This window comes from Hipposideros armiger, unplaced genomic scaffold (assembly GCF_001890085.2).
Source record: "Hipposideros armiger isolate ML-2016 unplaced genomic scaffold, ASM189008v1 scaffold_518, whole genome shotgun sequence".
Classification (NCBI taxonomy): Eukaryota; Metazoa; Chordata; class Mammalia; order Chiroptera; family Hipposideridae; genus Hipposideros; species Hipposideros armiger.
In genome coordinates, this window is record NW_017731868.1 from 119,710 (window position 1) to 146,779 (window position 27,070).

The following is a 27,070-nucleotide window of genomic DNA, read 5'->3' on the forward strand; positions in this document are numbered from 1 at the left end:
TTAATGTGTACATATGTATACATGTGTTTCATACATATTAATGTAACTACAGCTGAGAGCCACTGTCATTGTTTCCTTTACTAATCAAATGTCCTCCTTGGTATTAGCCAGTTGCTGATTTAAGAAACTCAAGCAATATGGCAGCCTCATTAGACCTTCTAATGAATTATTTCCTATAACCATGTGAGCTTATATCCTCTCAAATAGGCCCCAAGGATTTGAGCAATAGAGAAAGCTAAGTGAGCCCCCTGCAGAAACTGAACATGTAGTTACTACTTATGTGGAAGAAGTCAGAAGTTTCCAAGGTAAACTCCCCAGGAAACCTTTTTATGCTTCTCTCCACCCTTCATGATAAGAATGAACTTTTAGGTGCTTACTGTCCCAGTTATTATGATAAACACTTTGCTACATCATTTCATCTTCACAAGCTTCTGAGGTAAGTATCTTCGCCATCTCAAAGCTCCTTGACTGTCTTGAAAACTGCTCTCTCCTAGTGTTCCTGGCATGTAGTAGGTACCAAATAAATTGGTTGAATAAATTAATGAGTTTCTATTTCACAAATACATAAGGGATCAAGAGGTTAAGTAGCTTGTTAAAGTCATATAGCTAATAAGGAGTTGAATGGGTACTGGAACCCACATCTTGACTCCAAAGCCCACACTTTTAACCACTATTCTGTGACACCTAATATACCCTTCTGCTTTCAGGGCTTTGGTCTGTTAGCTCTACTCTCTCCAGCGCCTATGTCCAGCCTAAAGTTTCTCTTGTACTATACATGTTAAGACTCTTATGTGTAAGTAATAGAAACCCAATTTGAACAAGCTTAAACAAAAAGGAATTTATTATAAACATGGCAGTATCTCACAAAACCTAGGGATAATGCACATTGGCTTTAGGAACAAACAAATGAGGTTCTTGAGTACAGCCAGGAGTTTTTCATCTCCTCCTCCTTCAGCTCAATCCCAAGTTCTCTGGAAGGTACATAAAGGATGGCTTCTGCTGTAACTGTGAAGATAAGGTAGATGGCAGGAAGAGGTTTCTGGGGAGATAATAGATGTTTACCTATAGTCCTCTTTACTGCTCATAAACATAAATTCCATCCCCCTTTTCTACAATTCTCCAAATGCCCACACCTAACACAACCCATGAACAACTGCAAGTCACAGGCAACTACTGCATCCAGCAGCAACAGCATGGCATGGACATGTCCCTTTCTTGTTTAGTTCAGTGACAATCTAAATGTGGCTCCAATTTTTTAAAAAGATTTTATTGGGGAGTTGGGGGAGGGGAACAGACAAGTTGCTGCCCTTTTGTTCTTCAGTCTAGTTGTGGAGGACGTCGCTTCACTGGCCCATGTTGATATTGTGATCATTGCGTTCTTCCCGGGTGAGGCAGATTGGTGGACGGGCACTCACAGCGGCTCATGGCAGCTCACACTGGCTGCCAGCCGCTCACAGTACCTCACGGCAGCCCACTGCTGCTTCACTGCAGCCTACGCCATCGCCGGTGACTCACAGCAGCCCAGCTCCAGATCGAGCTGTTGTTCACCATCTTAGCTGTAGAGGGCGCAGCGTCACTGGCTCTAATGTGGGATCCTAACCGGGGCTCTGCTGCTCAGAGCTGGCGTCCCAAGCCAACTCAACCAACGCGTCACTCAGCCGGCCCTAAATGTGGCTCCTCTTGATCCTACAACGTTTGACAAACTTGACTGCCACCAGATCTAACATACTATAGTAGAGAAATTAGATTAACCATGATCAAAATTCCCTTTTAGGAAAGGAGAGGGGCACACCATTATTAGCCACCAGGTGCAAGTATGCACCATTCCCACCTGGGCATGAATACAGGAAATAAATTATGGGCATAGAAAAACTTACAGGAGTCAATTTATTGATACACCTTCTTGCTTAACCAGTCTACTTGGGCCTGGGCCTGTCAAACTTGAGAGTGCATTGGAATCACCTGAAGGGCTAGTGAGATCTGCAAAAACGACACAAACACTCCATTCAAAAACCTGCAGCTGGCTGAGTGGCTCAGTTGGTTACAAGCTTGCTCAAGCATGTGAGCTCTGAGCAACAGCAGTTCGATACCCGGCCCAAGCTGAGCTGCCAACAGGTGGTAGGATGGCTCAGCTAAAAAAAAAAAAGAAAAACCTGAACTAAGAGACTTGACCAAACTTGAGCATGGCTTCTAGGAGCCTAAGGCTGAATCCCTGGGATGACCCACTTTCCATCTGGAAAAGCTCCGGGCTGTCAAAAGAATTTATAGGTTGCTCTAGCTGACACCTGACATAGGTCCCTGACCTCACTTTCTTAACAGCATTTACTATAAAGGGCTTACAATTGTGAATTCTTCCCCTGTCCCTCTGAGATGTAGATTTACCTCCTACAATTCCAGAGTGCCTCTTTTCAAGGACCAGTCCTTTAAAAAGTACTGTATTTCCAGGGCCAGCCGAGTGGCTCAGTTGGTTAAGAGCTCGCTCAAGAGTTTGAGCTCTGAGCAACAGCGGTTCGATACCTGGCCCGAGCTGCCAATAGGTAGCAGGATGGCTCAGCTTAAACAAAAGTACCGTATTTCCCCATGTATAAGACGCACTTTTTCTAAAAACTGGGTGCGTCTTATACAGTGGTTGTAGATTTCAAATGCCATAGATGGAACTGAGGATGAGGCAATATATGAAGACAGTGATTCGTCATCAGACATTAGATGAGGACAAGCTAATGGTTGGGAGTTTTGACAGTGATGAGGAGTTATATGAATTTTATGATGAATAAAACTTGAGTTCAATAGCTTTATGTAATACATTTTTATTTCAAATTCCGGGTCCCAAAATTAAGGTGCGTCTTATACATGGGGAAATACGGTAATCATCAGGAAGCCTAGGGCTTGTCTCCCAGTCACTGTGAAAGGATAGACTTAACCTCAATAATTGCCAGCTAGCAGATCGCTGGCCTAATTATACTGACCAACCCTTTGCAATTTTTCACTTCCCTCATTCTATTGAGTCCATGCTTGCTCCTCTTGTTACCGGGTTTTGATTTCCTTGGCTCTTGTCTCCTCGAGGGAAAGAATTCAGTCGAGACAGCATTTTGTGCAAGTATAGGGTAGTAAGAAGTGTATTAGTAAAGGCAGATACACTCCAAGATGTGGAGCGGACCGATTCCAAGAGGGGGAAAGGCATCTCCTTACATTGTATGGAGGCTTTTATTTCTATGGGTAGAATTGCGTCCCCCGTTCCCTTTATCTCTTTCTCCTGTTGAGGTGCTCAGTTCTTTTCAAGGTAGTTTCTGTCAATTTTCTTCTTATGGTTTGAGCACAGTAAAATGGTCCTGATAAGCAGGATGTATATTTTGATAAGTCGGATGTCTTCCTTCCTTCTCTGGCTTCTAATAACACATCCCTTTGATTTAGGGGTATGTGTGAGCCTGGAATCCTAGTGGGCTAGTAAGGCACTGGTGCCCTAAGTGAGGGCAGCTGCAAGGGGTCTTGACCCAAGAGCTGTAGCAAGGGGCTTTCTAACCTAGGCTAGGTCTCTCCTTCTCCTGCTCATTTCTATCTATCTACTTACCCTTATCACTCTCCCTCCTTTAAAAATGCCCAGTCACCTCTGCACAAATGGTAATGGGGCTCAGCTTTCCACTACTGGCAGTGGTTACTGAATAAAATCTGTTTTCACTGCTTCAATGTCCAGCTTTGTTTATCTTTGATCCTACTTAAACCACAGATTGCTGCTTCCACCTCTAGAGTTTCTGATTCTGAATGTGGGGGTGGGGGTGGGGTGGGGTGAGGCCCAAGTATTTACATTTCTAACAGTTTGTAGGTGATGCTGATATGCTGGTCCAGGGAGAATCACTGCTGTGGCTCATGGTCCCTATTCACCAGATATAATTTTCTATTGATATAACTTCCTCAAAAGCTCATTTGACTGCCTGTAGAACTCATTTGAGGGACTCAGAATGTTAATAACAAGTGCTAAGAATCTTATCAAGTTATGCTCTTTGAATCTGCAGGTCTGCTAAAGGGAATAACACGGTTCAACTTGTTGCAGCTTCTATTTCTTAGCACTTTATCTAAAGACTTGACTCATTCTCCCTGACATTCTGCTCCCGGTCTTCAGTTCAGAGCTTGAATAGGAAATGATAGGCTGAGCTCAAGGCTGTGAAGCCTCTCTTTTCTAAACTGCTCTGGGAATCTCACACTTACCCTCTCTTTCTTGCATCCCAGCTGAATGCATTTACAGAGACTTCATCACATTTGGGGACGTTGGAGAATCAGGAATACTATGCAGGCTTATGCAGATAACCTCATTCTAATTACCTAGATGCTAGTTTCCTAACCAGTGAAACATTTTTATTTTTTATTTTTAATAAATTTACTGGGATGACATTGGATAGTAAAATTATATAGGTTTCAAGTGTACATTTCTATAATACATCATCTACATATTGCATTGTGTGCTCACCACCGAGTCAGTTCTCCTTCCATCACCATATATTTGACCCGCTTTCCCCCTTCTACCACCCTCCTCCCCCCTTACCCTCTGGTAACCACTAAATTGTTGTCTGTGTCTATGAGTTTTTGTGTACTATAAGTTAGCAAAGCTCATGATTATCTGACCCTCAGCAACTGCAGAAGGGCTGCTCTGGTTTGAGTCCCAAGAGCAATAATCAACTGCTTCACTGCCAAATAACATTGAATGCCAACTTCCCATTAACCCATATGGGATATCCCCAATCTCTGCCAGTTTCATATTTTAGGGTCTTTAATTTGTCATATGCCACTTCTGGTACCAGTTAGTGAATTAATATTTTTCGGACGTAAGTAGTTTCTAACCCAATTCTATCTTAAACAAAACTAGTAATAGTAAGGATATAGGTTTACTTCAGAGAAACCAAGAACAAGAATGCCCCAGGAATGATCTAGATCCTGGGACTAAAACACGATGATTCCGTCTCTCATCTCTGCTCTGAGAGTCTGCATTTTTATTCCCTTTCTGCAGACCAGCATCTGTTGCTTCTGTCTTTCTGGTGAGAAAATTGACTGCTGACAGCTTCCAAGCTTTACACTTAGAGGAAAAAGTATCTCTCTGGTCCAATTCCAAATTTCCAGAGAATGAGATTCTGATTGACCCAGCTTGGCTTAGTTGTCCACCTTTGACTTAATCAATGATGGTTATAGGAACATGACAGTCTTTGCTGTAACTCTGTAAATTGTGGGAGGGTAAATTCCTAGAAAAGGAGGGCTGAACAGACAATTCAATAGGTACCCATTATACTAAAAAACCTCAAGTCCTTCTATTCTTCATCCCTTCAAGCCACTGCTCTCTCCTTTCTTTGCTAGTTTTCAAAAGAGTTACCTAGGTGCTCTGTTAGTTTTCAAAAGGTGCTCTGCTTCATAGTCTACTTATTCTTTGCCAATCTTGCTTGTTTTATATCCACTATTCTGATAAACTCCTTTATGGAGCTTGAAGCTTTTTCAGCTTTTGCACCCTAGTAGACTGTTCTCAGACTTCATTCATCTTGACTACTCTTGGGTTCTGCATTTTTGGGTTCTAACTCTTCCTGCCATTATCTCCCACCTTCCATTAAGTTCCAACCAGATCTGGGTACTACTCATTGTTATAGAACAGATCTTGTTTCCTGTCCTTCTGCTGAAAGAGTGGGCCCTAAAAGCAAGTCAAGACTGGGGCTGCATCAGAATCAACTGAGGATCATGCTGAAAATGTCTTTTCCAAAAATTCTGTACACCTGGAATGGAGCTCTCATAGTAATTTTGCTAGAGCTCCCGGACATATTCACAGTGAGCTCTGAAAACAGAATTCCTAACCATAGGACTCTGCAGCTCAGTGAGTACCAGAAAGGTACAAACTGTAGTTTAATTTGCATTGGTGCTTAGCTCCCTGATCAAAAAGATCCTGAGGACAGGGGATCCTTAATTTCACTTACTCTCTGCATTGCCTTGGGCAAATAAATAAGTTTCCCATTCATAAGTTGGGGCCAACAATTCTTCAAAGAGTTGCAGTAGCTAAAAGTTAAGTGGGTTTGCTACAGAAATGTTTGTGGTTATTAATTTTATCTTCCAGCAGTGTCCTTTCTCATTCACTAAAAGCGACACATATTATTTTTTCCCTTGAAAGGAAAATTACCACTACCTGGAGAATTTTAGCATACTTTAGCTAAGTTCAATTAATCCACTCCACTTTCTTTCCCATGATACATCACTCCCCCCCCCCAAACATCTTTTCCTGAAAAGGCTTAAATAGCCTGAAGCAATTCGGTGGATGCCAAGAGTTGGAGTGCAAATCCTAAACACATATCAACATGCCCCGCCACTTGTGATCCTGTGAGCGCTAGTGCTGAAGGAGGGGTAATCTTGATCCTCGACTGTCTCACGAGGCCGTAGAGAAGACTACAACTCCCAAGATGCCCCTCCGCCCCGCCCAGCTCCCCGGCTTCAGCAAGAAAGCGTGTACCATCGAGAAGACGAGGCAACATGGCTCCCGGAGGTGGAAGGAAGAGGCTTCACCACTTTTGAAGCGGTGAAGAGCGGCCGGAGAGGAAAAAAAAGAGAAGTTCCTAGAGCCCGTCATCGCTTTTATCCTCCCAGCCTCTCCTAAATCCGGTTGGCTTCACCCCTTCTCTCCACCCAAATCCAATCTGTGGTCTCCTCCCCACCCCGCCCTCACTCCCTCGCTTGCTCACCCCTCCCCTCGGGAATCCTTTTCCCGCCCCCCTCGCCCCCCGTGGAGTGCGCACGCGCCCGCCCTCAGCTTCGCGCCCAGATCGCCGCCTAGCTTGTTCGCGCAGCCGCCGTCTCGTCTGCCCACCGACGAAGCATGGGCGTCCAGGGCTTCCAAGAGTTCCTGGAGAAGCGTTGTCCCGGGGCTGTGGTGCCCGTGGACCTCCTCAAACTCGCGCGCACCGTCTCGCGCCAGCAGCAGCAGCAGCACCAGCATCGCCAGTTGCCGCCTACGGCATCCCTAGCTCCCGGGGGTCCACGCGTCGCCAGGAGCTCCGCTCCTCAGCAGCCGCCGCTCCCGCCTGCTGCCTTGGGTGCCTACTCCGGGGGCGCCGGGCCGACTCGGCACCATCACCCCGCTCACCACTTCAACCACCACGGCCAGGCGCAGGCCGGTTTGCACCCGCCGCCGCCGCCGCCGCCGCCGCCGCCCCCTCCGCTTCCCGGGGCCCGGGTGCTGGTAGACGCGGGCTCGGCGCTGCCGCGGCTTTATGGCGGCTACCAGACGGATTGGGTGTGTGGCGGCCAATGGAACGCCATGCTGGGCTACTTATCAGCGCTATGCCAGGCTTGTGCCTATCCCGGCGGCGACGGCCTGGAGCTGGTGGTCATATTCCCCGGGGGCCTGGGCAAGGACCGGCTGGCTGAGTGGGTCCGTCGGTGCCAGGCCGAGCGGCAGACAGCGCAACTGATCGTGGGACACGTGGGCAACAAGGGCACCCCTCCTCCACGGGCCTGGTTCCTGCCACCGGCCTGCCTGAGCCACTGCGTGAGGCTAGCACTCATCCGCTTCCGGGTCAAGGTGAGGGAGGGGCCGGATCTTAAATAATAAGCCCCACACCTATTCCCTCCCAACTAGACACCTAACCCCCCCCCCCTTACCTGCCTCCCATTTACCCACTCGCCGCCCAAATCAGCTAACCAACTTGCCTAACTACCCTCTCATTTGATCCATCTACCCATCCCTTCATACCATCCCCTACCATTTCGCTCACCTACATGACCACACCTCTACCCATGTCATCCCAATAACTCTTAGCTTCCATGCGTTTAATTGGCGTATCCCTAGTTTTTAGCAGAATTTATTTTGTAACTCCATTTTTCTCCTGTTGTCTTCTGCCTCGCTGAAATGCCTTTTTCCAATTTTTTTCAGTATCTCTTATGTCTCTTTCCAACCTTGCAGCAAATCAGTTAAACATGTTAATTGAACACCTTTGTTTTACAACGTTTTTTCCCATTTTGACCAAGTGCTGCTTTTTTTTAACGCATCTCTCCATTCAGCCTTTATCGTTTCAACATACTTCTACCTCCTCCTGCCTTAGCCTAAACACACAAACAAAAAACCCCACTGATTCAGTCACTGTGCAACAAGTATTAACCCACTGGGAGTAAGAAGTTTAAAAAGACATGTGAGACATGGTTCTGCCCTTGGAAATTCAAATATACACACATGAAACATGTATTTAATGATTTAAATGTATATTGATTATGCTTTATGGTACAGATTGTAAATACAGTACGGGGGTGGGGTGGGGGTGGGGGGGATATCTGTGGGCTGAAATGTTCAGGAGAGGCTTCCTTGAAGCTGGACCTCACCTGAGTCTTCAAGGATGGGTTGGATTTGAATTGGTTTGGGAGAAGGCTGCTTTTAGTGGGAGAAAGGAAATGAACATAATCAAAAAGAGATATCAAGCACGTGAGGCCCCATGGGCAGTTAAGTCCAATCTCCTTATGTAGTTGGTCACTGCGTATGGGACCTGGGTAAGAGCTTGGCGGCATCCCGAGTTCTCGGCACCACTGCTATTGCTCTGTTGCTTTCCCATACTCTTAGGTTTCAAGTTCCTACGTGTGGGGAATAGCAAGGCTTGAGAAGTAAAGGAGGTGGGCAGGAAAAAGAAAAAGAAAAATAGTACAGGGCTGGGTAGGACAAAACCTCAAACCTATTCCCCAACCAAGGCTCTTGGGGATGTGCTCACAATCAAAAGGCGACAGGGAATTGTGGGAATCATAAACTAAAAAAATGGTGCTGTGGGGAGAAATGAAAAAAATTGCAGCCAAGAGACTGAAAGACCTGCATAGAGAAGCTTGCAGTGGTCATAGAGCTTGTGGCTAGAGTCCAGTCATGCTAGACTCCTTGTGCCCAGCATGAAATCTGTGCCTAGGCTGGGTAGATTATAGCTGCTTTTAATAATAACAGTCATGAGCTATGTCAAACATACAAAGTAGGAAAATATATCACACACTCATTTTGCTTGCCTTCCTGACTGAACAGTTTTCTATAGATGGATGCATCATCATGGCCATTCTTTCCACTTTGTTTTCACTGCTACCACCCAAGCTTTAAGGACTTTTTACCTCATTGCCATTATTAACCTGGTTGCTGGCAACAGTGGCTAACATTGATGGAACACTTACTATGTGCCAGGTGCTAATCTATGTGCTTGAACAAAAAATGATCTCATTTGATCCTCACAATAACCTATGGAGCAGTATTGTTTTCCAAATGAGGAAACTAAGGCACAGGAGGCTTAGAAAAATGCCCAAAGTCACCCAGCAATTAAAGGCAGAGCTGGGTTTCTGGGATTGGTGCCCAGGCAGTCAGGTTCCAAAGCCCATGCTCTTAACAATGGTGCTGTCTAAGAGGAATCTTTCTAAGTGCCAAGGTGATTAATTCATTCCCCCACTTGACTAAAATCTTCCCTAGTCCTGGGTAAAGACAGGTGTGGGTCATTCATTTATTTTATTCATTTGAGTGCTTGCTATAGGCTAGATACTGTGCTAGTTGCTGAGGACTTAGAGGTAAATAAGGGGATCCATGCCCTCAAGGAAATCAGAGTTTAGTAAAAGAGCCAGACTGAATGAACAAAATTGCAGGTACTGTGAGCTAATTGGAAATAATAAAAAATGTGACCCTTGCAGGGTGGGCATGGTTAATTCTGGGTGAGGATGTGATAGTTGGGGGAGGCCTTTACAGATTGGTGCTGAGCCTTGAAGGGGTCAGGGAAGGATACTTCAGATGGTGGACAAGAATGTAGAGACCTAAGATGGCCTGCTGTGAGCTCTGAATAGATTTTGATTGGACGTTGGCAGGAGAATTGAACACGCAACATGGTTTTGTGGTTTCCAAACTTTTTGATTCATGCACCCCATCAGTCAAAATTTTAATGAAGAAACCTTAACATGGCCTACCGAAATTCTTCATCACACATCGTCTCATTTTTTAAGTCCCAGCAATTCATAAAAAAATAAGATGGATGGATGTGTGAGAAAGCAAGTATAGTAAAAACGGTAGAACCATTGTGGGTTTTCACGTGTTTACTATAAAATTATTTCAACTTTGCCACATGTTTGAAGTTTTTCCTAATAAATGGTTGGGGGAAAATATTCCCAGCAGTCTTCTTTAGTCCTGAGAACCACCATTTGGGGAATTTATAACTCTTATTCCCCATGCTAGATTATAAAAAAAAAACTTTGCTCTTTTCATATTCTCCATTGTGTCTTGCATATTTTGGGTGCAGGGTACATTTTTTTTTCTGAGTAGGTCTGTGATCCTAAGAGAATGGAATGTCGGAATTACTTAAAAGAGTGTGTAGTGTGACTCTTAATATAGTGGTTTTAAGACTGGCTCCAAAGTTACATATGTAAAGTATTAATATCTGTAGATGTTATTGGTGAGTGAAGTTCCCTCTCCTGATTCTGGTCAGTGATTTTTGTTGTTGTTGTTATGGAGACCTTCTTGGTTTACAGACTTGAAAAGTATTCGTTCATAACTGATGATGGTTTGCCTTTTCAGAGGAGTGAGTGTTCCACTATCTTGAAGGCAACAGTTTTTCACTTAGATGATTTGCATGCCTGCCATCTCTTTAGACTGAAATGCTGGTGCTTCAGAACAGAACCCACTACTGTACCTCTTCTCCTCATGGTTTTGTTCTTGAGACTAGGCCACAAGATGGGCCTTTATTCGAATCTCCTTTACATTTGTATTGAAAAGATTCCGTGTATGTTATTGGGATGAATTTTGTCATTTGGTTGTTTTCATTTGTATGTTCTTCAAAACGTTGTAAGTGGCAATCACCAGTAGCAGAAAAATAAGGTAAACCCATAAATTGTTAGTCTGATATTTTCCTAAAGGTCTCAGAAGTAAGCAACCTAAAGCAGTTAGAATGATTTGGGAGATGATGTGGGTGGTTAAGGGGATAAATGCTTTGTTTTAATGGTTAACCTACATTAGGAAAAAAGATAATCACATCAAGCCCACCATTTCATAGCTATAATTCTTTAGAATGGGGCCAATTAAAGAAAAGTGAGTTGATTTGAAGAAACGTAGTAAGGTGCAGTGCTTGGACATGGCAGAAATCATGTTGGTGGTACATAAATGACCAGAGTTTGGTTTTGTTCTTCAGATTAGGTGGTAACCAAGAGCTGGTGTCATTTTGTGCTTTTTTTCTCTAGAATACAGTATAGCAATGGCTGCTATGCCTACTGATGATAATGCTCAGTCATAGATACATCCTGAACAGTCAGTGACTCTTCTAGGTGCTCTAGTTGTAGGAAAAAGCATAGTAGTAATTATTACTATTTCTTGAGCACCAAGTTGTATATAAAGTGCTTTTGAAATCTTGTTTAATCCCTACAAGCTTACAAGAATGCATGATATTTATCCCATGTAACAGTTGAATAACTGAGGTGCAAGGAGGTGAAATTATTTTTGTTTGGTCTGGACACTAGTAAGTGATGGACAAAAATCCTTGTTTTGGGTCTGTATTGCTCAAAGACTTTTTTCCCAGTCGCACCACACTTTGTACATTCTGTGTAAGATTGTGTACTTTTCTTGGCCAGATAATATGCATAGGTACATGAAGAAAAACAATAAGTAGATTTACTGAGCACTTAGTTTGTGCCAGCATTGCTAAATGTTATATAGTGCAAGTAGAAGGCAAATGTGTAAGCTAATTGCAAGTGAAATGAGTCATATAGTGATGATATAGGAATTCAAAAGCAACAATCTCTTTTTTTTCTGCATTTTTTGTCTCTCCCTCTCTGGTTTCTTTCATTTACAGAATACACAAACACCCTTTAAAAAACAAAAAACTTCCCCATTATTTGTAATTCCTTTAAGCCATTGTCCTTATCTTCGTACTTTCCTTTTAAGCATTATTCTGGAATAAAGAAAACTATTAATTCCCATTCCCTAACCAATTGCCACTTGATATTTGATGTTGCCATTTTGAAGCTGCCAAATCCATTTCCATCTAACCCTTTCGTGGTCCTCTTGGAGATAATTGATGCTATTGAGCCACCCTTTCCTTGAATTCCCTTCCTTGGATTCCATAATGCTGCTCACTTCTGATTCTCCTTACAAGTCTCTAGTATTGCTCCTTTCCTAAGTTATTCCTCCTCCTCTCCCTGCTTCCTTAAACACTGGTGCTCTCAAGGCATGTTCTTCTATTCATTTCCTGAGCAATCTCATCCATTATTATGGCTTTAAATATTAACTATATTCTGATGATTCTTAGAGCTCTTTCTCGACTCCCAACCTCTCTCATGAGCTTTTGACACATCTTTTCAGCTCTCTACCAGTCGATGTCATATAGGTCACTTAAACTAAAAAATATCCAAGATGCAACTATTTTTCCCAAAAACTTGTTCTACTTTGAGTATTCCTTTTTTTAAAATGAATATTGTCTTTTATCCATTTCAAGCCAGAAACCATGGAGTTCTCCATTCTTCACTCTTCTGTCCGTTTCCATATCCACTTGGTTACCAAACCCTGTCACTTGTACCTCAAATGTGTCTCCTGAGTCCAGCCACTTCTGCCCTTACTGCCTTAGTTCAGATTGCCATCAACAAAACAATAACAATAAAAAAACGCAACCAAATGGGAGAAATTATTTGCAAATGGTACCTCTGACAGGGGGCTAATATCCAAAATGTATAAAAAACACATAACTCAACAACAAATATCACACAATCTGATAAAAAAAATGGGCAGTGGCCCTGAATAAACACATCCAAGGAAGACATACACGTGACCAACAGGCACATGGAAAAATGTTCAACATCATTAGTCATTAGGGAAATGCAAATCAAAACCACAATGAGATATCACCTCACAAATGTTAGAATGGCTATTATAAAAAAGATAAGAAATAACAAGTGTTGGAGAGGATGTGGGGAAAGGGGAACCCTTGCACACTGCTGGTGGGGATGTAAATTGGTGCAGCCAGTATGTAAAACAATTTGGAGGTTCCTTAAAAAATTAATAGAATTACCATATAATCTAACAATTTGTCTTCTGGGTATTTACCCACCATCATTTCTCATCTGAACCATGAAAATAACCTCAACTTATTCCTTTACCACTCTCTGGGCTGTAATTCATCTTCCACATTGCTATCAGAGATACCATCCTGAAAACCAAAGCTGACTTTGTTGTGTGTCCAAAGATACCCGCTGGCTATTTATTGCCTACCCTACCAAGTCCAGACTTCTCAGCATGGGCAGACAATCCTTTCACAGTGATCCTGAACTCTTACCAGTCTTACTTTCTGCTTACCTGTGCCCACACCTGTACCTCCCATTGTAATGTCCCAACCATTCTGAATGGTTTTCGTTTTCTAGACAAACCATGTCTTCTCACATAGTGCTTTTCTTATGTTACCTTTCCCTTCCCTAGCAAATCTCTACTTATTCTTGCTCAAAAGTTATCACTGAAATCTTTCCCAGCCAAGGTGAACGGCACCTTCCATTGTGCTACCAGAGTGCTCTTTTCTTGTTCTTTTTTTTTTTTTAAAGATTTTATTGGAGAATTGGGGGAGGGGAACAGACAAGTTGCTGTCCTTTTGTTCTTCTGTCTAGTTGTGGAGGACATCCTTTCACTGGCCCATGTTGGTTATTATCATTGCGCTCTTCCCGGCTTAGGCAGATCGGTCGCCAGCCTCTGGACGGCCGCTCACGCTGTCTGCCAGCGACTCACGGTAGCTCATGGCAGCCTACTGTAGCAGGGGCTGCAGCCTATGCCGCCGCCAGCGACTCACGGCAGCCCAGCCCCAGGTCGAGCTGTTGTTCACCATCTTAGCTGTAGAGGGCACAGCGTCACTGGCCCTCATGTGGGATCCGAACCGGGTCCCTGCTGCTCAGAGCTGGTGTCCCAAGCCAACTCTTAACCAACGGACCACTCGGCCGGCCCAAGAGTGCTCTTTTCTTACCTCTCTCATTTTTTCTCTCAGTATTTTCACATCTCACTACAATGCTCCTTTTTCCCCCCAAGCTCTACATTACATCCCTAGGACTTATTTATCTTATAACTGGAAGTTTTTATATAATTCTTTTTAAATTGAGTTCCAAGAGGGCAAGGATTGGCTCTAGGGCTTGACACATTATATGCAATAATGGTTGTTGAGAGAGAGAGAGAGAGGTTGGTAGACTGACTATAGAGGGCTTTAAAGGTCAGATCAAAAAGAATTTAGAACCAGTGTTTTATAATGTTAATTATAAGTAAGTTTTGTAGCTCCTTAGCAATACACTTACCACCCTTGATGGTGGTGATAATAGCTACCACATGGGCTGGGTACCTTACATAGATTTATTATATCATTTAATCCTCTCAGCCACCCCTCAGGATACATATTAATCTCCATTTTTTATAGCTAAAATAAAACCTGGCTCAGCATAGTCACTGGTGCAAGGTTGCGTTGCTACAACGTGGTTCAGCCAAAATACGAAGCTAAATATATATGACACCAAAATCCTTCATCTTTAACATCTCAAAACAGCATAGTTGCGTTTTAATAACTTTTTTCAGAATACTTTTCTTATAATTAGTTTGAGTATCATAATGGCCAACAGCACAGACCTTTGAGCCAGACTGCCTGGGTGTAAATCCTTGTTATTCTACCTATTATGTAAACTTGGGTAAGTTAACCTCTCTCTGCCTCAGTTTGGATAGTAATAATACCTACATCACAGACTGTTGTGTTAAATGATTTAATATACAACAATTGGTATGACAGTTAAGTTTGTGAGCTCATCCTAGAAAAAGTGCTTCATATCTCACTGCTGAATATCACTATGGTCACCTTCGAAGTACTCCCTTTGGGAAGCTATGCAGTGACACCAGCGCCTAGTCCACCCTTCAGAGCAATTTTGGAACTCGTTTTCTGGAATGGCCATCAGAGCTGTCTTCATATTTTCCTTGATGTCCTGTATGTCATCAAAATGTCTTTCTTTCAATATTTCCTTTATCTTCTAGTAAAGAAAGAAGTCATTGGGGGCAAGATCATGTGAGTAGGGAGGGTGTTCCAATACAGTTATTTGTTTACTGGCTGAAAACTCCCTCACAGACAGTGCCGTGTGAGCTGGTGCATTGTCGTGATGCAAGAGCCATGAATTGCTGTTGAAAAGTTCAGGTCATTTTCATCTAACTTTTTCACGCAGCCTTTTCAGCACTTAACAAATAGTAGACTTACTTAACTGTGTGTCCAGTTGGTACAAATTCATAATGAATAATCCCTCTGATATCAAAAAAGGTTAGGAACATTATTTTGACTCTTGATTTGGACTGACTGAACTTTTTTCGTGGAGGATTGGCTGACTTCCATTGTGCACTTCAACACTTTGTTTCAGGGTCGTATTGGTACACCCATGTTTCATCACCAGTGATAATACCACCCAAAACATCGTCTTGCCTCTCCAAAAGATCTTGGCAAACATTGACTCTTCTTTGCTTTTGTTCGTCAGTGAGCTTCTTCGGGACAATTTTTGCACACACCTTTCTCATGCCAAGATTTTCAGTTCAGACCTTCAAACTGTTTCTCTGTTGATGTCTACTTGGTCTGCTTATGCTTCTCACAGTCAGCCAACAATTTTGATGCACAATTCGATTAATTTTTGCAATGTTTTCATCAATTCTGCTCGTTATTGGCCGCCCTGACCTCTCTTCATCAATGATGTGTTCTCTTCCCTCAGAAGAATGTTTAATCCATTTATACACTGCTGTTTTCTTCATGGCATTATCCCCATAAACTTGGACTAACACTTCCCTGATTTCACTTCCATTCTTGCCATGTTTAAGAAGAAATTTAATGTTTGTTCTTTGCTCTAATTCAAGCTCAGACATTCTCGCGACGGCACACAAAAACACGCAGCAACAGTAATGAATGCCACTCAGCAAGACAATGCCACACATCGACATGAACAGAACTGTGAGTCACTGGTATACCAAGGCTATGAAACCTTACTGAGGTGTTTGGACACTGCTGCCATTGTAAGCGCATGGTGGCAAGTTCACGAACTTAATGTCAGACCTCTTAAGTAAAGTCTTAGAACATTGTACAGCACATAGTGAATGCCACATAAATGCCTGCTACTATTACTCTGACCGAAATATCTTGTGTGCCCAGTAGGTTGAACATTGATCATTTCACTCTCATGCTTTAACCTTAGCATGGCATGGTATGCAGGGTCCTTCATGATTTGCCCACCATTCTCTGGCCCCATTTTACCCTATTTTTCTTATCAGGACAGTGAATAATTTTCAGTTCAATTAACATTTTTTGAGCACCTAGTCTATGCCAGACCCTGTGCTAAGTACTATAAACAATGGAATTCATACAACAAATATGTATTGGGCTCCTGCTAAGTACCAGGCACGGTTCAAGATGTATGAGGATAAAGCAGTGAACAAAACAGATTTCTGACTTTAGGAAGTTTATATTCTAGTGGGAAGGACAGAGAAGATAAAAAGACAAAACATATAGTATTTTAGGTGGTATAGGAAGTGCTGTGGAGAAAAGTGGAGCATGGAAGTGAGATAAGGGCGTGTTGAGGTCAGGAAGGTATTCTATCCCTCTGGGAGCTCATAGTCTAGCAGAGGAGACAAGTAAGAAAATATTAACAGTGTGAGCCCAAAGGATCCTTTGTCTGGTCCTTGTCATAGGCCCAAGGACATAGTGGAAGTGGCAGAACCAGGATTTGCATACCAGACACAAAAATTTTTGCTCTTTCATCTATACCACAAAGTCTTACAAAGGTTATGGCGTGGATGGAGAGCTGGCAGCCCATAAGCCCATACAGTTTTAAAAGAACTTTAATGATTTTCATTGATCAGTAGTGTTTATCAGAATCTGAAGTTTTGGACCAAATATTAAGGCATCATGTAGCTGAATAATTTTTTCATTTCCCTCTATCATTTAACTTGCATTATGTAAACACATTTCTGTTTTAATATAAATTTGTTGCCAACATTTTTTAAATTATGAAATGTTACAAAAAAGTCTGACTCTCCAACCACTCTTGAAATATCAGATCCTCTGGCAACACTGGTTGCCCCCGTTTGCTGAAATATATGTCTTCATTTATTGGAGTCTGCACCACTCCATGGTGTCTCCCTGACACAGTGACCAAGTGCCACTTGCTATTCATGATATCCATCTCCTACAATGGCTCCCAGTGGTTCCTGCCTCTTGGTATTCATACTCTTGTGTAATTTGCCCCCACTCCCTGTGTGTGGGCTGGACCAAATGACTTGCTTCTAACGAACAGACTATAACAAAAGTGATGAGATGTCACTTCCAAATTTAGGTTATAAAAAACTGCGACTTCTATGTTGTTTGCACTCTCTTTCTCTCTCTCTGGCTCTTCTTGCTTGATCACTCTGATGAAGCAAGCTGCCATTTCGTGAGCTGCCCTATGGAGAGCCCCACATGACAAGAATCTGAGTGTGGCCTCCAGCCAACAGCGAGAAGGAAACTGAGGTCCTTAGTCTAACAACCTGCAAGGCACCGAATCCTGCCAACAGCCATGTGAGTGAACTTGGAAGCGGATCCTTCCCCAGTCACACCTTGAGATGACTGCAGTCCGGCTGACACCTTGATTGCAGCTTGTGAGAGACCTTGAGCCAGAGGACCCAATTAAACCATGCCCACAGATACTATGACATAATAAATGTTTTTCAAGCCACTAAGTTTTGGGGGTAATTTGTTACACAGACATAGATAACTAAAAACACCATTGATTGTTGTTCTTGTACTTTTTTTATAGTAGTTTTGATGAACGTGAGATATTTTTTGTATCCACATCTATAAAAAGTGGGGGGGAAAAGGTTATATATGCAAAAAAGTCACATACTTAAAGGAAAATTGGAGAGAGCCTATTTCTTATTGGAAGTGATGCGTATTCTATAGCTAAATAAAATGTGTCTGTTGAAAGAGTACAGTTTAAGACACCATTTAAAAGTAAACCACTATATGAAAAATATAACCAGTATACAAAGATGATGAATACTGAAAGCAAAAAGAACTTTGAAAAGAGCTTGGAATTTCAGTAGGCTGTGTTTTTTAATACAGACAGAATAAGTGATACTGCCATGAAATGCTATGCACTAAATGAAAAAATTGCTAGGCCTTAAAGCCTTTTGTAGGTAGTTCTTTAAGAAAAGACTGTCTGTTGACTATAGCAGAAGTTAAATCATAAACAAGCATTTGCATGGGCCGGAAATACTGTTGCTCCAGTTGTTAAAGACATGGCTGAACGTTTTGGGGACAAATTGTGTCCAGAAGTTACTTGTGAAGTTTTGGATTGCAGCTGGTTAAAACAGATGTAAATACAACTCCTATAGCTGTGCTCTTCACTATAGGCCTAGCCAGTGGTTCTCAAAGTTTGGTCCCTGACCACAGCACTGTACCACTTGCAAACTTGTTAGAAATGCAAATTCTCAGGCTCTAGCCAAGACCTACTGAATCAGAATCTGAAGATGGGGTTTGTCAATCTGTTTTAACAAACTCTGTAGCTGATTCTGATATACCCTGAAGTTCGAGAACCACTGCACCTAGATGTAATTCATGTGTTAAGAATTTTGATGCAATCTAACTCTTGGACTGGCAGCCTACAATAGGTATGTCCAGAAATACCTGGATTTTGTGTGATGAGAAAAGTCTTGAAAGTTTTAGTGTAGATTCATCAAAATTAGTGAATATGACATTTATGCTTCTGCAATAGCATTACTATTGGACTTAGGAAACTAATTTGAAGCAGAAACACTGCAAAGGTGTAACACTTTGTTTTATTGCTCCTTTGGATTCACTTTTGTGCAAAACGTTAAAAATGAATCATGTCAGGAACTAGTAATTAATATTGTGGTTTGCACCAAACACAGTTGAATTACGAGATGCACGTTACAGAAATCTGTCCTATTATGTGCAGATTAGCTTAGTTGAGTCATGGTACTGAAGATACTGAAAAAAAAAGTGACTGACTTGACATCCAAAGGGCATTCAGTGCACCAGCAATGAATGAAATAAAATATTTGACCTGTTTCGTTGACATTACAACTCATCTAGACACTGAATAAAAGCAGGGTTGCTCAGACATATCTTCACAAATGTATGGTTCTATTTGCTCCTTCCTAGCAAAATTATGCCTTTGGGAGACTCATTTGCCAGGAGATAAACTGGCTGACTTTCCATAGCTGAAATTGTTTTCCAAGGAATGAAAGTGAAGCGTGAATTAAATTCCCAAAATTGTAGAGCTGCCTGTCGAATTTCAGAAAAGGGCCTCTGACGTTTTATTGTATGAAGAGGAACTAATATTGTTCAGTTAGCCTTTCTCAATGTTCATGATGTGAAAGAAGAGCTACAATGGAGATACTGCATTACTGTGCTATGGTAATGAAAATGAAGCATGATGTCATTGAATACCAGAATTCTACAAATATCTTGGGAATACCTACCCTAAATATGAAAACCAGTGCAAAAAGCCTGTGTTCGGAAATGCCTACATTTCTAAGCAGCTGTTTTCCATTATGAAATATGGTAAAATTAATCCCAGTCCAAGGATTCAAGGCTAAATTCTTTGCTGCACAGTGTAACACAAAAATAAAAGACCTAACATTGACTTCTTGGTACATAAAAAAGGCATCATACTTGTGTTCCATGTCAAAGGAGTATAAGTCACACACAGAAACGTAATGATTAAAATTTTCCATTTTTTGACTTGTGTTTTTAACTTTGAATTTCAAATGTAAATGCCAATATTTTGCATATTTGTATGAACACCCACAGTATAGTTTAATGAAAATGAGATTGCATTGCTGGCAGTTGATTTTCTTAACTTGTCGCCCTTTGTTCATTTATGTTAGTTTCCCAGCCCCTGTAAGCATTTGCAGCCCCTGGTTCAAGGACTCCTAGAACTTTCTTGCGGTCATTGTCCTCTCTGCAGTTCCTGTTTTCCTTTCCAAGGTACCCCAAAACCTCCCTTGAACTCTTGTTTGCCTCTTATTCGTAAGGATACCTTTCTTCAGGCCTTCTTAGTTTTCAATCCTGAAAATTTGCGTTGGGCAGAACAAGTGCCTATTCTGGTATCTACTTGTCTCAAGTGATTTCTGAATACCTGCAGACAATAGTATATATACCATAGACTTCATCTCTGCAAAATAAACAGGCTATTATTTATTTTGTAGTAACTACTTTTGGGGGGGTCTTGTGTGTCAGGTATTTTCTACAAGTTATTTCTAAGTCTTACAATCAGGTAGGAATTAGCAAAATCTCCATTTTATAGATGAAGTAGCTAAGTGACTTGCCTGACAATTGAATTTGAGCATAGGTCCACTGGATGCCAAAGTTCCTGTTAGCTGATGACAAAAGTTATTCTCAAAGTTGTCTCCAGCCCCCAAAAGAGCCACAGCAGATTTATAACTTAAGTTTTTGTTTCTACATGTGACAGGCAGTTTCACCTACAGAAATGGGCTGGCTCCTGGTAGCCTAAGAGAAATTAAGGGCAGTAAAATTGGGTATTTGCTCATTAAAATTAGCACTTTAATAGCCTTCACTGAACACTGGATCTGTATTCTACCTCCAGCTTGACTGATATTTAATGGTAAAGACTCTCCCATGCCTGTGTATGTGGATAATTGAAATTCCTACAGGAAGGACACTGTCAATATTGCCTTGAATCCACTATGGTTTTCAATCGCTTCTAGTCTTACTTTTTAATGCTACATGACTGTTTAGTTTTGTGATTATCAATTTAGTCTCTATGCTTATTGAACTCCATGGAGTGCAGTGATGTAAATTTGTATCAACAACAGTTTGGGTCTGAGATTCTTCAGTAGTTAGACTTCAAGGCACATGGATCTTGCAGATGAAATGTGGTGTTGGAAAAGTCATGATGCATTTTTGCAACGAAAAACAGAAAAATATGTCATGACTTTTCCAACAACCCAATATAAAGCACCTGTATTTCTATGGCTAAAGAAGACTTATACATAATCCACCCTCCCTTTTCTTATAAAGTGATGCTTCTTTGTCATCTCTGATTTCTTTTTGCTTTGCAATTGAGAACAGGTGGAGAAGGTGGACCACATGGCCCTGCATGTGTCACACACCAACTTGATATATTTAACATGGTAAATGGGAGTGAGGCCAGTATCTCAACGGAATTTGGGATAAGCTGGAGGAAGTCAAGAATTGCAGAGGTCAGAAAGTGGTATTGCCTCTGGATTAAGCTTTCTATGGACCAGGCAGGGTTCTAGAGACCCAGATGGTTGTCTCTAGACAACTGCAACTAATAGGCTCACAATCTAGTTATGCTTTTTTTAGATTCTAATTTGATTAGTAAAATTATATAAGTTTCAAGTGTGCATTTCTATAATACATCATCTATTTATCACAGTATGTGTTCACCACCCAGAGTCAGTTCTCCTTCCATCACCATATATTTGATCCACTTTACCCTCTTCTGCTATCTCTCCTCCTCTCTTACCCTCTGGTAAGCACTAAACTATTGCCTGTGAGTTTTTGTTTGTCTGTCTGGTTAGTTTCTTGCTTTCAGTTTTATATCCCACATGAAAGTGAAGTGATATGGCTCTCAACTTTTTCTGACTTATTTTGCTTAACATAATAATCTCAGGATCCCATCCATATTGTCGCAAATAGCAGTATTTCATCTTATGACCAAGTAATCTTTATCCAATCATCTATCAAAGGACACTTTGGTTGTTTCCATGTCTTGACCACCATGAATAGTGCTGCAATAAACACAGGAGTACATACATGGTATGATAAAAAAATTCATTAATCCCCCTCAAAATACTCTCCCTTACTTTGAACATTTATCCCATTGTACTTGCCACTTTCTGAACCAGTTCTAGAAGTCCTCTTTCATGAGTGTCTTTAATTGTGCTGTCATGCTGCCTTTATATCCTGAATCGATTCAAAACGTTTACCTTTCATGGTCATTTTGACTTTGGGAAAGAGCCAGAAGTCACACGGTGCCAGATCCAGTGAATAAGGTGGATGAGGACACACCGTAATGTTTTTATTTGACAAATTGTTGTACCAGAAGTGATGTGTGACACAGAGAGTTGTCATGATGGAGGATAAAAGCATTTGCCAAATTTTCAGGCCGTTTTCTACGCACATTGTTTCTTAAACGCTCGTAAAGACTCTCACTACAAAGGACTTTCAGGACTGCTTCAGAAAGTGGCAAGAGTGATGGGATAAGTCTGTGCGAAGTGAGGGGGAGTATTTTGAGGGGGGTTAATGGCAATGTGTCTTACTGTAATATTTCTTTTTAATTTAAGCATTCACTGTATTTTTTTTATCATACCTCATGTATCTTTATGGATAAATATTTTCAGATTTTTTGTGTGGATACCCAGGAAAAGGGATTGCTGGGTCATGTGGAAATTCTATTCTTAATTTTTTGAGGAACCTCCACACTGTTTTCCATAGTGTCTGTACCAGTTTACATTCCCACCAGGAGTGTATGAGGGTTTCTTTTTCCCCACAACCTCTCTAACACTTGTAATTATTTGTCTTGTTGATGATAGCCATTCCAACAGGTGTGAGGTGATATCTCATTGTGGTTTTGATTTGCATTTCCCTGATAGCTAGTGAATTTGAGCATTTTTTTTTTCATATATCTGTTGGGCGTTTGTATAGGACTTCTTGGGAGAAGTGTCTGTTAGGTCCCCTGCCCATTATTTAATTGGATTGTTTGTATTTTTGTGTTTGAGTTATACGAGTTCTTTATATATTTTGGATATTAGCCAATTATCAGAGGCATTGTTTACAATATCTTCTCCATTCAGTTGGTTGCCTTTTGGTTTTGTTGATGGTTTCTTTTGCTGTGCTGAAGCTTTTTAGTTTGATATAGTCCCATTCATTTATTTTAGCTTTTACTTGCCTTGCCTTTGAAGTCAAATTAATAAAATCCTGTCTGAACCCAAGGTCCATAAGCTTAGTACCTATGCTTCCTTCTATGCAGTTTATTTTTTCAGGTCTTATATTTCAGGCCTATGTATTCAGGTCTTTGTTCCCTTTTGAGTTGATTTTGGTATATGGTAACAGATAGCAGTCTAGTTTCATTCTTTTGAAAGTGACTTTCCAGTTTTTTCAGCACCATTTATTGAAAAGGATTTCTTTTCTCCATTGTATGTTTTTTACTCCTTTGTCGAAAATTATCTACCCATATTTATGTCAGTTTATTTCTGGGTTTTCAGTTCTGTTCTCCATTGGCCCATCTGTCTGTTTTTCTGCCTGTGCCATGCTGTTTTGATTATTGTTGCCTTGTAGTATATTGATTGAAATCAGGGTGTGTTGTTTTTTCTTTTTTTCTTAGGACAATCTAGTCATTCTTTATGGCCCTGTGCTTATTTTATTACTTTATGAATTGATCTGAAGCCAGTGTAGTCTCAATTTTCAAGTTGGTTTTAATTGAGAAACAATCTAATTGCTGGAAAAAGCATTATTTTATTTTATTTTTTTCCTAAGTGTGTGTGTTGTTTTTTAAGCAAGTAATTTTTATCTCACTTAGAGTAGGCAGTTTTCAAAGCCTTACTTTGTTAAAATGTGCTTAATGAATGATAATTTGCACTACCAGGGGTGCCAAAAAATGTATACAAGTGAACACTTATGTCAACGTTGCTCAAGCAGTAGTTTGCGTAATGAGAAGTGTCTGGGTTCTGATGGTAACCACTTTGAGCACCGCTTGTAATTGCTGAAGTCAAACGTGCCTTGCATTCATCTTTTGTTATCAGTATATATTGAATATTACAATTTTAATACAGTTTTCCTTTCTTAAAATGTGTATACTGGTTTTTGGCACCTTTTGTATATTTAATGTAAAATACTGCCAAAATACCTTGATATTTTCCTGTGAGAGTTGTGCTATCCTGCTGCTCTTTAAAAAGAATTAATTATTTTTCTTGTCATCCATTCTCCCTATCCTCTTACCCTTTGGCAACCATCAGCTTGTTCTCTGTATCTATGGGTCTGTTTCTGATTTTTTGTTGTTGTTTGTTTTGTTTTCCTTTTTTAGATTCCACATATAAGTGAAGTCATATGGTATTAGTCTTTCTCTTATTTTACTTAGCATAATACCTTCTAGGTTCATTCATGTTGCCACAAATGGCAAGATTTCATTCTTTTTTATTTTATTTCTGAGTAATATTTCATTGTGTGTGTGTGTGTGTGTGTGTGTGTGTGTATCACATCTTCTTTCTCCAGTTATCTGTCCATGGACACTTAGGTTGCTTCCATATCTTGGCTGTTGTAAGCAATGTTCAATGAACATAGGAGTGCACATATCCTTTTGAGTTAGCGTTTTTGTTTTCTTTGGATAAATACCCAGGAGTGGAATTGTTGAGTTATATGGCAGTTTTGATTTCAATTCTCTGAGGAACCTTTATACTGTTTTCCATAGTGGCTGTACCAAGTTACAATCCCACCAACAGTACACAAGGATTCCCTTTTCTCTACATCCTTGCCAGCAGTTGTTATCTGTTGATTTTTTATGATAGCCATTCTGACAGGTGTTATTTGGCATCTCATTGTTGTTTTAATTTGTATTTCCCAGATAATTAGTAATGTTGAGCATCTTTTAATATATTCGTTGGCCATCTGTATGTCCTTTTTGGATTAATCTCTATTCAGGTCCTCTGCCCATTGTTTTAAATTGGATTGTTTGGTTTTTTGAAGTTAACTTGTATGAGTTCCTTACATAATTTAGATATTAACCCCTTATCACATATATCATTTGTGAATATCTTCTCCCATTCAGTATGTTGTCTTTTCATATTGTTGATGGTTTCCTTCACTGTGCAAAAACTTTTTAGTTTGATGTAGTCCCATTTGTTTATTTTTTCTTTTATTTCCTTTGCCCACAGAGACATATCCAAAGAGATATTGCTAAGACTGATGTGAAAGAGTTTACTGTCTACGTTTTCTTCTAGGATTTTTATGTTTTCAGGTCTTAGATTTTAGTCTTTAATCCATTTTGTATTTATTTTTGTATATGGTATAAGAAAGTGGTCCAGTTTCATTTTGGGGGGATCCTTTTTCTCTAAGACCAGAAATAAGAGAGGGATACCCACTATCACTACTCCTATTCAACATAGAATTGAAAATACTAGCCACAACAATCAGACAAGAGAAAGAAATAAAAGGCACCCAAATTAGAAAGGGAGAAGTAAAACTCACTATTTGCTGATGACATGGTACTATATATAGAAAACCCTAAAGATTTCACCAAAAAAAACCTGAGAATAATAAATGAATTCAGCAAAGTTGTGGATTCAAAATCAATGTACAGAAATCTGTTGTCTAAACACCAACAACAAATCATCAGGAGAAATTAAGAAAACAATCCCATTTACAGTTGCATCAAGAAACATCAAATACCTAGGGATACATTTAACCAATGAGGTGAAAGACCCGTACTCAGAAAACTATAAGACAGTGAAGAAGGAAACTGAAGAGGATGCAAATAAATGGAAGGTTACCCTATGCTCATGGGTTGGAAGGATTAATATTGTTAAAGTGTCCTTACTACCTAAAGCAATAGACAAATTCAGTGCAATCCTTATTAAAATACCAATGGTGTTCTTTTGAGAATGAAAACAATTATTCCTAAACTTGATGTGGAATCACAAAAGTCCCTGAATAGCCAAAGACATCCTGTGAAAGAACAGTGGGAGGTATCACACTCCCTGATTTCCAACTATACTACAAAGCTACAGTAATCAAAACAGTATGGTACTGGCATAAAAACAGATATATAAATAAATGAAATAGAATATAGAGCCCAGAAATAAATCCTTGGTTATATGGTAAATTAATCTATGACAAAGGAGGCAAGGGTATACAACAGGGTAGACAGTGTCTTCAATGAGTTGTGTTGGGAAAACTGGACAGATACACGCACAAAAGAAAGAGCACTATTTTAAAGTCAGAATTAAAGCTGAGTTCAAATCCAAGTTCTGCAATATGGATAGCTGTGTGATTTGGGGCAAGATATTTAAATTTTCTGTTAAAAAAGGTGTGGGAGAGTTAATGATACCCATTTCACAGGGTGAGAAGGATAAATGAGATAATGTCTTAAATTGCTTAGCCCAGTGCCTATTGTGAAATATTAATCACTGGAATGTCCAGCCACCCCTCTAATTGTTTTTAATTGCCAATATTCTTCAATAAAATATTTTCTGAAAGAGCCAAGGTATAAAATAGATAAAATGGAGAATATGAGTTTAGATGGCAGAGAAAGAAGGAGCACCTGACCTGTCTGTTTATTTGGTCCAATTCTCCATCTACTCAAATCTTGGTTTGGGAAGCACAGTTTAAAAGCCACTGCTTTCAACTACTTGTGACTGGAAATCAGATATTAAGCTTCTCTCAAGGAGCTGTTTTCCCCTGAGTTTTATAAATAGGTGTCACTTCCTGTAGAAAGTATTACCCCACTGACTGGTTAGATGCCTTTCCTCATGTTCCCATGGCACTCTGTGCTATCGGCATCCTGGCACTTTGTAGGCCCTCAGTTCATATTTGTTGGACTAAATAGTGAGGCAGCAATTCAAAGCCGTTGTTTAGAATCTCAACTCTTACTTTCTTTAGAGCTCAAATGTACTTTTTTCTGATTAGTTGTTTAGGTATGTTGTTTGTTGCTTAATTTTGCCTAAATCATTTTAGTCTCATAGAAAATTGCAAGGTTGACAACTAAACTGGATCAGTTTGGGCCATGAACTGAAGTCATTCTGCTTATAGGTGGTAGTTGTCATCATAGATGTGAAATGGAGTCAAGGTTCACAACTATTCTAAGAGGCATTGTGGCTAGAAGGATTTGTCTTTGCCCTGTTCAGGAATTAATTGTTATCGACTGATATGAGGTGAGGCACACATTTGTATATTTTGAAAATGCTCTCCAAGTGATTGTGATTTACATTCCTAGTGTTATAAGAGCCACCAGATTAGTTAAAAATCACTAGACTAGTCTTTGGCTTTCTGGAGTTGAAATCACTTCAATGGTGGCATAATCAGTTTTTTTGTTTTTGGGTTTTTTT

At 40.6% G+C, this 27,070-nt stretch overlaps 1 protein-coding gene across 2 annotated transcripts in view; it reads left to right on the plus strand.

The window, feature by feature from the left end:
• The window catches only part of LOC109396381 (constitutive coactivator of PPAR-gamma-like protein 2), a 226,141-nt gene that overhangs the window by 116,367 nt on the left and 82,704 nt on the right, over nt 1-27,070 (plus strand). Inside the window, exon 1 of one of the 2 annotated variants that reach the window (XM_019668139.1) lies at nt 6,741-7,540. The exons of the other annotated variant lie outside the window; for it this stretch is intronic. Within the exon in view, the coding sequence (XP_019523684.1) occupies nt 6,836-7,540 (705 nt within the window). The 5' untranslated portion in view covers nt 6,741-6,835. Of the gene's footprint in view, nt 1-6,740; nt 7,541-27,070 lie in introns of those variants that run through there. 2 annotated transcript variants of the gene reach the window in all.